Source organism: Aquarana catesbeiana, linkage group LG09 (assembly GCF_042186555.1).
Source record: "Aquarana catesbeiana isolate 2022-GZ linkage group LG09, ASM4218655v1, whole genome shotgun sequence".
Classification (NCBI taxonomy): domain Eukaryota; kingdom Metazoa; phylum Chordata; class Amphibia; order Anura; family Ranidae; genus Aquarana; species Aquarana catesbeiana.
Window position 1 is genome coordinate 31,098,224 of NC_133332.1, and position 12,877 is coordinate 31,111,100.

The following is a 12,877-nucleotide window of genomic DNA, read 5'->3' on the forward strand; positions in this document are numbered from 1 at the left end:
CTGCCGACATCGCTGGACCCTGGGACAGGTAAGTGGCCATTTATTAAAAGTCAGCAGCTGCAGTATTTGTAGCTGCTGGCTTTTAATATTTTTTTTTTTTTTAGGCGGTTTAGGTGGACTCCCTCTTTAAGTTTCTATTTACTCTGCGTAACGTCATCTTTCACATTCTACAAAAACAAGGGGCTAACTTTAGTGTTTTTTTTTATTATTATTGTTTTGTTTATTCATTAAAGTGTATTTTTTTCCCCAAAAAAATTGCGTTTGAAAGACCACTGTGCAAATACAGTGTGACATAAAATATTGCAACGACCGCCATTTTATTCTCTAGGGTCTCTGCTGAAAAAAAAAATATATAATGTTTGTGGGTTATAAGTAATTTTCTAGCAAAAAAAAAATTTAAAAAATACAGATTTTTGCATGTATGACAGATATGTCAGAATTGGCCTGGGGGGGGGGGGGGGGTCAAGTAAGTAGCAGAATCCAAACTGTCAGGTAATAATCTGCAAACATATGTGGAAGCGACACGTCGTTACTCTGATCCATGAAAGTACCAGCATCTAAATTAAAAGCAAAGTCATTATTCTTAAAGGGACCACCACTTACGAGGAACCCGGAGTCACCCTGGGCATCCGTAGACCTCTCATGGGAGCGTGCCCATAGTCAGTACCCGCTCTCACACAGAAGCAACCCTTGGCCACCTACACCTCTCCATCCATGGGTTCCCCTTGGAACTGCAGCTGGCAAACATCTGCAGAGCCACCAACCAGCTAGAAAAAGGCAACGCAGAGGTGTCAGGCGACTTACCTTGCTGGGTAGAAAATACCACTTCGTTTTGGAGGTGACTTGCTGGTCCCCCCTTGACAGGCAGAAGTTCAAGGCAACATTCATAGAAGGGGCACCAGATAGAGATAAGGGTGGGAGAAGCGGTGGGCGGGATACAGAGAGGACGGGATACAGGAGCTGCAAAAGGTGTGCAATGGAGAAGGAAGCAGACATGGAAGGGTTAAACCTTTAAGGCGGGGAAAAATCAGGTAGATTAGCCGCTTATTTCTGGGCGTCTCTATTTCCGGAGACATACACATGTTCGCACGCATCTTATACATACGTTCTGCGGGAACAGCCGCACACCCTGCCAAACCGGTTCCTGCAATGAATACCTATCCACACATAATGTATGCATGAGGCCACGACCGCTAAACTGTGCGCCCCGGCTGACCCCGGCAATGCCTCTCTCCGCCGGTGAAATATTCGCGTCACCCGTGTGTTTACACTTTTTCGAGGTGTGGCCCCTGACAGGCGCCGTTTAGAAGCGCTACAGATTCCTGGAAATGACAAGTCGGGAGTCCATTAAAAGTGGGAGTTGCCCGCAAAAAAAAAAAAAAAAAATTTGGGCAGTTGCTGTAAAAAATATATAATAAAATGGGGTACGCAGCCCTGACTGTAAGGGAAATCAATAAAAGGAGTTTGGGGGTCATTTATTAGGGCTTATTTAGTATGGCAGAAAAAAGGAGCAGAGAGGAGGTGCTTAGTCATAGCGGGTGAGTAGATAAGAACAGCCAATCACAAATTATTTAATCACTTAACTACTTCAGCCCCAGAAGGATTTACCCATTTAATGACCAGGCCATTTTTTGCGATACGGCACTGCGTCGCTTTAACTGACAATCGCGCGGTCATGCGATGCTGTACCCAAACAAAATTGATGTCCTCCCCCCCCAGCAAATAGAGCTTTTTTTTGGTGGTATTTTATTACCTTTCGTTTTTATTTTTTGCCCTATAAACAAAAATAAAAAAGCGACAATTTTGAAAAAAAAAAAAAAAAACACAATATTTTTTACGTTTTGTTATAATAAATATCCAAAAAAAAAAAAAAATGTAAAAAAATGAATTTCTTCATCAGTTTAGCCCAACATGCATTCTACATATTTTTGATAAAAAAAAATAAAAAAGTATAAAAAATAAAAAAAGAAGCATATATTGATTGTTTGTGCAAATATTACAAAATAGGGGATATATTTTTGGTATTTTTATTATTATTTTTTTTTTTTTTTACTGCATCATTGCGGCGGACAGATCGGACACTTGACACTTTTTTGGTAGCACTGGTTGCCCGGAGAAACATTTCTGCAGCAGTGTTTATAAATGGTGCTGCAGAAATAAGCGTCCACTATTTCCCTGTTTAAAGACTTATGCCCCGTACACACGATCGGACATTGATCGGACATTCCGACAACAAAATCCATTGGATTTTGGGCCAAACTTGTCTTGCATACACACGGTCGCACAAAGTTGTCGGAAAATCCGATCGTTCTGAACGCGGTGACGTAAAACACGTACGTCAGGACTATAAACGGGGCAGTAGCCAATAGCTTTCGTCTCTTAATTTATTCTGAGCATGCGTGGCACTTTGTGCGTCGGATTTGCCTACACACGATCGGAATTTAAACGATCGGATTTTGTTGTCGGAAAATTTTATAGCCTGCTCTCAAACTTTGTGTGTCGGAAATTCCGACGGAAAAAGTCCGATGGAGCCCACACACGGTCGGAATTTCAGACAACACAATCCGATCGCACTTTTTTCATCGGAAAATCCGACCGTGTGTACAGGGCATTATGGTGGCAGGTAAGTGGTTCATGAATTTTGTTTCAGGCCGGGTTCACATTTAAGCTGCATGCGGCTCGCAGCAGGGATCCGGTGCGCCCCAGTTCACCATTTCAGGTCCGATTTCAGCCTGAATTGGGACCTGAAAGGGACCAAAAGACGCACATGGCTCCTGTGCAAATTCGTACCGGAGCCGCAGCGGAGATATGTGAACTGGCTCCATAAAGAGTTGGTCACAATCTCCTGCTATTGCGAATTGGATGCGGGGATCCCACAACCAATTCACACTACCCTGTTTCCCTGAAAATAAGACCTAGCGTGATTGTCAGTGATGGATGCAATATAAGCCCTACCCCCCAAATAAACCCTAATTAAAGTCCTTGTAGGTCTTATTTTCAGGGTAGGGCTTATTTGGGGGGTAGGGCTTATATTGCAGCCATCACTGACAATCATGCTAGGTCTTATTTTGGGGGAAACAGGGTAGTGTGAACCTGGCCTAAAGGTGCTGAAGGATCACTGAGTCTGCATAACCCACAGGACAAAGGCTCATGGAAATACCGGCCTGGGAACTGGGGTGATCATCTTTCCACCCCCCCCCCCCCCCCATACACTTCTCTCCAATGTGTTGTGGTGGCATTTAAAAAAAAAAAAAAAAAAAAAAGTAGAGCAACGCATGTAACATGCATTTCCGCAAGTTAGTGCATGCCCTACCCCCAACACAAATGTAAATGGGCCCTTAAAGTGTATATAAAACCAAGAACAAAAATATAATATATTGCAGCTTACGAGCCCCTAACCCTTTTGAGGCAATTAAAAAATCATTTTAGGCCTGAAGATTAGTCAAAACCCACAAAATATTATATATTTTCTAAAAGCAGACACCCTGGAGAATAAAATGGTGGTAGCGTCATTTTTTTTATGTCACACAATATTAGCACAACAGATATTCAAACACTGCACATAATATCAGTAAAAACAACTAAAAAAAAAAAACACTAAAGTTACATTTGCAATATATTACACACGTTTTTGCCAAAAGATATAAAAGAAGAGGCTGTGTTGAGTAAATAGATACCCAACATATCAAGCCTTAAAATTGCACAGACCCGCTGACACCGCAACAAAGCGCAGTACCCTAAATTTCCATAGGTGGGGTTTCAAAAGTCCCTACAGGTCATTCGTTTAAAGCAGTGGTCTCCAAACTGCGGCCCGGGGGCCGGATGTGGCCCTTTGCTTGCCTTAATCAGGGCCTTGGGTCATTGTTACTTTCACTGATATCAGACACTATTCCTCCCACTGGCAACGATGGGGCACTATTCTTCCTGCTGACACCAATGATGGGGCACTATTCTCCCCGCTGACACCAATGATGGGGCACTATTCTCCCCGCTGACACCAATGATGGGACACTATTCTTCCCGGGGACACCAATGATGGGACACTATTCTTCCTGGGGACACCAATGATGGGACACTATTCTTCCCGGGGACACCAATGATGGGACACTATTCTTCCTGGGGACACCAATGATGGGACACTATTCTTCCCGGGGACACCAATGATGGGACACTATTCTTCCCGGGGACACCAATGATGGGGCACTATTCTTCCCGGGGACACCAATGATGGGGCACTATTCCTCCCACTGACACCAATGATGGGGCACTATTCCTCCCACTGATACCAATGATGGGGACTATTCCTCCCACTGACACCAATGATGGGGACTATTCCTCCCACTGACACCAATGATGGGGCACTATTCTTCCCACTGACACCAATGATGGGGACTATTCCTCCCACTGACACCAATGATGGGGCACTATTCCTCCCACTGACACCAATGATGGGGCACTATTCCTCCCACTGACACCAATGATGGGGCACTATTCCTCCCATTCACACCAATGTCTGGCCCCCCTAAAGTCTGAAGGACAGTAAACTGACCCTTTGTTTAGAAAGTTTGGAGACCCCTGGTTTAGAGTTAACTGTGAATAACGGGCTTAGAATTATTGCTTTCACTCCAGCCTGCAGAATGTAAGATCCGTAGTGCAATCAACGGTTTCATACATAGGTGCCCCTGACACATACATTATATTACCAAAAGTATTGGGACACCTACCTTTACATGAACTTTAATGGCATCCCATTCTTAGTCCATAGGGTTCAATATTGAGTTGGCCCACCCTTTGCAGCCATAACAGCTTCAACTCCTCTGGGAAGGCCGTCCACAAGGTTTAGGAGTGTGTCTATGGGAATGTTTGACCATTCTTCCAGAAGAGCATTTGTGAGGTCAGGCACTGATGTTGGATGAGAAGGCCTGGCTCGCAGTCTCTGCTCTAATTCATCCCAAAGGTGTTCTATCAGGTTGAGGTCAGGACTCTTCCCAGAAGAGTTGAAGCTGTTATAGCTGCAAAGGGTGGACCAACTCAATATTGAACCCTACGGACTAAGAATGGGATGCCATTAAAGTTCATGTGTGTAAAGGTAGGAGTACCAATACTTTTGGTAATATAGTGTATATGTTTACATTTGTATATGGGAGTGGGTGCATTAGCGTTTAAATATTCAGGTTTCATTTTCTTCTATTTTCACTTGGTGATCCCGTCAGTAACTCCTCCCACTTTATGGTGACAACACTTTTCATACTGTATCTATGGAGTCACTAGGAATGCCACCTCATCCCTTTAAACCCGAACACATATGAATTACACAGGTTCTGAGGTTAATTTAATGCAGATAAGGCACCAAGTGAATTTAATTACCACTTTAATCAGCCACAGAACCTGTGTAATTAATACGTGTTCAGGTTTAAAGGGATGAGATGGCAGTCTGTTATCTTAGGACAGAGCTACAGAACACCTCCTCTTTTCCCCATGTCCAAAACAAGGAGGTGGTGTTCTGTATACCTTCCCCTTTCTCCATAAGGAGGTGGTGTTCTGTAGTCCACAGAGGTGAACCGGGCAGAGCTGATAATACTGCAGAGTGCACACAAATGTAAGCCCTCACTGGATTCCTGGCAGGATCAACAGGTATAAGGCTGGATTCACACCTAGGGCATTTTTAGTGCTTTTTGCATTTTGCAGATTTGCCCTACAGATCGTGTTCCATAGGAAACCATGATAAATGGACTGTAGTGCAAATCTGCAAAATGCAAAAAGCACTAAAAATGCTATAGGTGTGAATCAAGCCTTAGTGTGTGCTTATTGACCAGATATAACGGGACGCTTTCTATAGTATATTGATCAGACCAGAAAAAGGAGAAGCTCAGTGTTAGAGATTACATACCATTCTAAGAAGATCTGTCTGTGTATGGCCACCCTAACGCCTTCATTAGCTGATTGGAAAGCCCGTCGGTCAGGTGATAGACCTTCATTGGTGGGGATGGAGTCAGCTGTGTGTGATTAATGCTCTGCGGCCCCAGGTAGGCCGAACAATAAAGATCTTGGAAGGAAGTTACAAGTGAAGGTGTATTTATAGCCATGGCACACGGAATCGTTTTTCAGAGGGGTGGCGCAGGAGGCTGCCAATGTCAACAAGCCTTAAGCAAATGTCAGCCGGTTCATCAGGACTTCATACAATGTATGGCCGGATTAAATTGTATTAAATTGCAGCTAACCAATCATTAGAGGTGGCGGCTGCATTTGTTTTCTTTTTTTCAGGCTCTTTCCCCCTCTGTTTTCACCTGGAGATGTGGCCAGTAACACACCTCGTGGTATTAAGAAGAGGACTGGGACTTAGGCTCCATTCACACTAGCGCGTTTTTTGATGCATTTTGCAGAAATGCATGGGAATTTTTTAACATGGGTTCCTATGGAACATGTTCACATCAATGCTTTTTTGTATCTCTGCGTTTTTGGAAAGGGTCGGGGACTTTTTTTCATGCAAAAAGCAGCGTTTTGCATGTAATGGATTTCAATGGACAAGCATCAAAAACGCAAGTGCACCGTTTTTGCAGCGTTTTTGGTGCGTTTTTGGTGCGTTTTTGCCGTTTTTTTTTTTATTTTTTTTTTTTTGTAATTTTTTTTTAAGACTGTAAAAAAAAATGAAAAAAAAAAACGCAAATCGCGGCAAAAACGCGGCAAAAACGCCGCAAAAACGCTACAAAAACGCTGCTCAAAAACGTGCCAAGCATGAAAAAAAAACCTCCAAAAATGCTCAAAAGCAACATGCATAGGTGTGAATTCAGCCTTAGGCTGGATTCACACCTATGCATTTTTAGTGCTTTTTACATTTTGCAGATTTGCACTACAGAACGTGTCCCATAGGAAACAATGCTAAATGGACTGTAGTGCAAATCTGCAAAAAGCACTAAAACTGCATAGGTGTGAATCCAGCCTTAGGCTCTATTCACACTAATGCATTTTTGATGCATTTTGCAGAAATGCATGGAAATTTTTTTAACATGGGTTCCTATGGAACATGTTCACATCAATGCATTTTTGTGCCTCTGCGTTTTTGGAAAGGGGCGGGGACTTTTTTTCATGCAAAATGCAGCGTTTTGCATGTAATAGAATTCAATGGACCAGCATCAAAAACGCAAGTGCAGCATTTTTGCAGCGTTCTTGGCGTTTTTTTTTTATTTTTTTTTAGACTGTATACATCTAAAAAAAAACTGTAAAAAAAAAAAAAACGCAAAACGCTGCAAAAACACCGCAAAAAAGCTGTAAAAACGCTGCTCAAAAACGTGGCAAGCATCACAAAAAAAAAAAACCTCAAAAAATGCTCAAAAGCAACATGCATAGATGTGAATCGAGCCTTAGAGTGCCCCCCCCACTCTGGATAAGTGAGAACTGGAGGCACAGCAGCATTGTCAGTAAGGGGCGCAGTAATGTTAAATGTACTAACAGATTTCAATACACTACTAAACTGAAGTCAAACTCCAGCTGACACTCAGGAACAGTTTTTTCCTTTTGGGATAAATATTCTGCACGAATAAATAAAAGCTGATCATGGTAAGCACCCCTGCCACTGGTAAACATCAGACTTGCTGGCTGGATCACTACATGAAAATAGAAGAAAGAAAGAGCCTAAGGGTCCTTTCACACGGGCTTGTCCGGATTCTGCTTGCTCAGCGGGGGAGGGGGATCGATCCACTGATCCCCGCTGAGCAGGCGGATGACAGGTCTGTCTCCCTGTCTCCCTGTCAGAGCCCCGCTGCTCTCTATGGGGAGATCAGATGCACAGTGGTGTAGTGGTTAGCACTCTCGCCTAGCAGTAAGAAGGGTCGCTGGTTTGAATCCCAACCACGACACCATCTGCCTGGAGTTTGCATGTTCTCCCTGTGCCTGCGGTTTCCTCCCACACTCCAAAGACATGCTGGTAGGTTAATTGGATCCTGTCTAAATTGTCCCTAGTATGTATGAATGTGAGTTAGGGACATTAGATTGTAAGCTCCTTGAGGGCAGGGACTGATGTGAATGTACAATGTATATGTAAAGCGCTGCGTAAATTGATGGCGCTATATAAGTACCTGAAATAAATAAATAAATAAAATAAAAATGGACTGCCTGTCCATTTTCATCCGATCCTTCAGACAGATGGAAAATGGGGTCTCCATCCATCTGGATTTCACGGACAGGATCGGATCAGATAGCGGCGGGTGTCAGCGGCCATGTCATTCGCCGCTCCATAGGGGTGAATGGAGGGTCTGATTGGGTCCGCCTGGAAAACTGACCAGATCGGACCGCCTGTGCGAAAGGGGCAAAAAAAAAAACTAAAGCGGCCATGACATCTAATGCCCCGTACACACAAGTGGAATTTCCGTTGGAAAAATCTTGGATGGTTTTTCCGACGGAATTCCGCTCAAGCTTGCCTTGCATACACACGATCACACAGAAGTTCTCTGAACTTTCGACCGCCAAGAACGCAGTGACATACAACACTACGACGAGCCGAGAAAATGAAGTTCAATGCTTCCGAGCTTGCGTCCAATTGTTTCCGAGCATGCGTGTTTTTTTTGCGCGTCCGAATTGCATACAGACGATCGCATTTTCGGATAGGAACTTCTTCCGACCTAAAAATAGAGAACCTGCTCTCAATCTTTTGCTGGTGGGAATTCCGCCAGCAAAAGTCCAGTGGAGCGTACACACGGTCGCAATTTCCGACCAAAAGCTCACATCGGAGTTTTGCTGGCGGCATTTCCAGTCGTGTGTACGGGGCATAAGGGTTGGTAAGCTGCAATATAATAAATGTTTGGTTTTGGGTTTAATACTGCGTTACAGCACATCCGGAAAGTACTCACATCGCTTCACTTTTTCCACATTATGTTATGTTACAGCCTTGTTCAAAAACGGATTCAATTCATTATTTCCCTCAAAATTAAACAATCCCTGATAATGACAACGTGAAAGAAGTTTGTTTGAAATCTTTGCAAATTTATGAAAAATAAAAAACAATAAAATCCCATGTACATAAGTACCGTATTTATCGGTGTATAACACGCACCCCAATTTTAGGAGGGAAGTTTAAGGGAAAAAAACGTACATTTTAAATAAAGAACTTTGAAGCAAAATAAGGGTCACAGCTCATCAATGCACCCTGCTCAGTGCCCAACTGCAGCCTATAAATTGCCCATCAATGCACCCTGCTCAGTGCCCATCTGCAGCCTATAAATTGCCCATCAATGCACCCTGCTTAGTGTCCATCTGCAGCCATTAAATTGCCCATCAATGCACCCTGCTTAGTGTCCATCTGCAGCCATTAAATTGCCCATCAATGCACCCTGCTTAGTGTCCATCTGCAGCCATTAAATTGCCCATCAATGCACCCTGCTCAGTGCCCATCTGCAGCCATTAAATTGCCCATCAATGCACCCTGCTTAGTGTCCATCTGCAGCCATTAAATTGCCCATCAATGCACCCTGCTCAGTGCCCATCTGCAGCCATTACATTTCCCATCAATGCAGCCTGTTCAGTGCCCATCTGCAGCCTATAAATTAAACTACAATGCAGCCTGCTCAGTGCCCACCTGCAGCCATTAAATTGCCCATCAATGCACCCTGCTCAGTGCCCATCTGCAGCCTATACATTAACCTACAATGCAGCCTGTTCAGTGCCCATCTGCAGCCATTAAATTGCCCATCAATGCACCCTGCTCAGTGCCCATCTGCAGCCTATAAATTAACCTACAATGCAGCCTGCTCAGTGCCCATCTGCAGCCTATAAATTGCCCATGAATGCAGCCTGCTCAGTGCCCATCTGCAGCCTATAATTTGCCCATGAATGCAGCCTGCTCAGTGCCCATCTGCAGCCTCACCTTTCCCATCATTGCAGCCTCGCCAGTGTTGGATTATCCCCGCTGTCTCCGAGGAAAGAGGAGGAGCGACGCCGCTGAATTACACAGAGCCACGATCTCCTTTGTACCGGGCGCTCCGTCACTCACAGCCACGCCTCCTGGCCCTGCTCATATGATAGACAGAACAGTGTCCCAATGCGGGGCCAGGAGGCGTGGCTGTGAGTGACAGAGCGCCGGGTACACAGGAGATTGCGGCTCTATGTAATTCAGTGGCGCTCGCTCCTCCTCTTCCCGCAGGGGATCGGTGTATAACACGCACCTACGATTTTCCCTTGATTTTAAGGGGAAAAAAATGTGTGTTATAAGCCGATAAATACGGTATTTACAGCCTTTGTCATGACACTCAGAATTGAGCTGCATCCTGTTTCCACTGATCATACCTGACATGTTTCTACAACTTGATTGGAGTCCACCTGTGGGAAATTCAGTTGATTGGACATGATTTGGAAAGGCACACACCTGCATAGTTCCCAACTGTCCCTGATTTCGAGGGACTGTCCCTGATTTGGAGCAATGTCCCTCTGTCCCTCTTTCCTCCTCATTTGTCCCTCATTTTGGTCTGATCCATACAGTTGTATATGAAATGCACTTTTTATCTTTCAAAAAGTGTTTCCCAGTGCTAAACCTTTCATCTGATCTAAATTGCTGCATTTGTAAATTTTAAAAGCCAATATAAAGAAATAGTAGTGGTAAAAAAAGCCCTTGTAGATTTAATAAACCTTTTTTTTTCAGTTAATTCTACTTTAACCACTTGCCGACCGCCGCACGACGATGTACGTCGGCAGAATGGCACGGGCAGGCAAAAGGACTTACAGGTACGTCCTTGCCTGCCCGCGGGTGGGGGGTCCGATCGGACCCCCCCCCCAGTGCCAGCGGCGGTCGGATTCAGGTCAGGGTCGATCGAAGGTGAGGGGGAGCCCCCCCTCGCGATCGCTCCTGGCCAATGATGGGCTTCCTCGGCTTCTGTGAATGTAAACAGAAGCGGAGGAAGTGATGTCATCTCTCCTCGAGCCGGTCTTTTTGATCCGGCGCCGAAGAGAGAAGACATCCAAGTAAGTGCACCAACACTACACTAACAGTAGAACACGCAGGCACACTTGTCACCCCCCTGTCACCCCCCAGTCACCCCCCAGTCACCCCCTGTACCCCCACACATACTGACACCAATAGCAGGTTTTTTTTTTTTTTCTGATTATTGCATTGGTGTCAGTTTGTGTCAGTTATAAGTGTTAGGGCAGTTAGGTTAGCCCCCTTTAGGTCTAGGGTACCCCCCCTTAGGTCCAGGGTACCCCCCTAACCCCCCCTAATAAAGTTTTAACCCTGTGATCACCCCCGTCGCCAGTGTCACTAAGCGATCGTTTTTCTGATCGCTGTATTAGTGACACAGGTGACGCTAGTTAGGGAGGTAAGTATATAGGTTCGCCATCAGTGTTTTATAGCGACAGGGACCCCCATATACTACCTAATAAAGGTTTTAACCCCTTGATTGCCCCCTAGTTAACCCTTTCACCAGTGATCACCATATAATTGTTACGGGTGACGCTGGTTAGTTGGTTTGTTTTTTGTAGTTTATTACAGTTTATTATAGTTTTAGGGCACCCGCCGTTTATTACCTTATAAAGGTTTAACCCCCTAATTGCCCGGCGGTGATATAAGTTAAGTTTTTAGGGTCAGATAAGGTCTGCGTCGCCCCAGACAGCGTCAGGTTAGCGCCAGTACCGCTAACACCCACGCACGCAGCATACACCTCCCTTAGTGCTATAGTATCTGAACGGATCGATATCTGATCCGATCAGATCTATACTCCCCAGCAGTTTAGGGTCCCCCAAAAAAACGCAGTGTTAGTGGGATCAGCCCAGATACCTGCTAGCACCTGCATTTTGCTCCTCGGCCCAGCCCTGCCCAGCCCACCCAAGTGCAGTATCGATCGATAACTGTCACAAAACACTAAGCACACATAACTGCAGCGTTCGCAGAGTCAGGCCTGATCCCTGCGATCGCTAACAGTTTTTTGGTAGCGTTTTGAATCAGTCGCTGACAGTCAGGAGCTTTTTTGCCTGTGAGTCTCACTAGTGTACCCCTAAATTTAGAGCCCAAAATGGCAAATCGAAGGTACACTAGTGAAGAGGCCTACACGTTTCTGAGCATGACAGATAGTGAAGAGGAAGTCACTCATCTGTCAAGTTCAGGCTCAGAATACGATCCTGTAGAGGACAGCGGCTCCATGACAGATAGCTCTGACGACGGAGTTGTGGTCCCTGCTAGAGTCAGGCGTACCAGACCCCGAACTTCTTCTTCTGTCCTTGAAGTGCAAGAACCGCAGGTCCCTCGTATGGAGCAGAGCAGTACTAGTGCCGCTACTCCTTCTGGTGAACTGGCAAGCACCAGCGGCCTAGTACACCCTAGTCGTACATCCAGCACTGCAGTATCACGTGGTGACGTGGCGAGTCCCATAAGTGCAGTTCAAGCTGGTGAGGTGGCAAGCACTAGTAGGGTCCCGCTGCCACCAAGAAGACAAAGACAGGCCCGTCGTGCCCATAGTGCCCTTCCTGCTGCATTGGCCAATCCGAATTGGGTACCCACCACTTCTGCAGCACCCGTATTGCCCCCATTCACTGGCCAACCCGGAATTCAGGTGGAAACAGTTGATTTTACGCCACTGGATTTTTATTCGCTGTTTTTCACCGAAGATCTCTATAGATCTATTGTGGACCAAAGCAACTTATACGCTGGTCAACACATCACCACTATTCCCCAGTCCTCCCTTGCCAGAGATTGGAGACCAATTACGGTCTCCGAATTTAAGGTCTTTCTGGGCCTTTCCCTCAACATGGGCATAACCAAAAAGAGTGAGTTGCGGTCATATTGGTCCACTGACCCAATTCACCATATGCCCGTGTTCTCTGCCTCCATGGCCAGGGCACGATACGAGCAGATTTTGCGGTTCATGCACTTCAACGACAATGAACTCTGTCGTCC

General features: G+C 45.2%; 1 protein-coding gene across 6 annotated transcripts in view; it reads right to left on the reverse strand.

The window, feature by feature from the left end:
- Positions 1-12,877, reverse strand: part of RGL2 (ral guanine nucleotide dissociation stimulator like 2) — a 106,264-nt gene that overhangs the window by 62,527 nt on the left and 30,860 nt on the right. The window contains exon 1 of one of the 6 annotated variants that reach the window (XM_073598219.1): positions 5,891-6,043. The exons of 3 other annotated variants lie outside the window; for them this stretch is intronic. In XM_073598219.1, coding sequence (XP_073454320.1) covers positions 5,891-5,893 — 3 coding nt within the window. In that variant the 5' untranslated portion in view covers positions 5,894-6,043. Of the gene's footprint in view, positions 1-804; positions 1,032-1,105; positions 1,250-5,890; positions 6,044-12,877 lie in introns of those variants that run through there. 2 more of the 6 variants (XM_073598218.1, XM_073598215.1) reach the window with 2 other exon arrangements.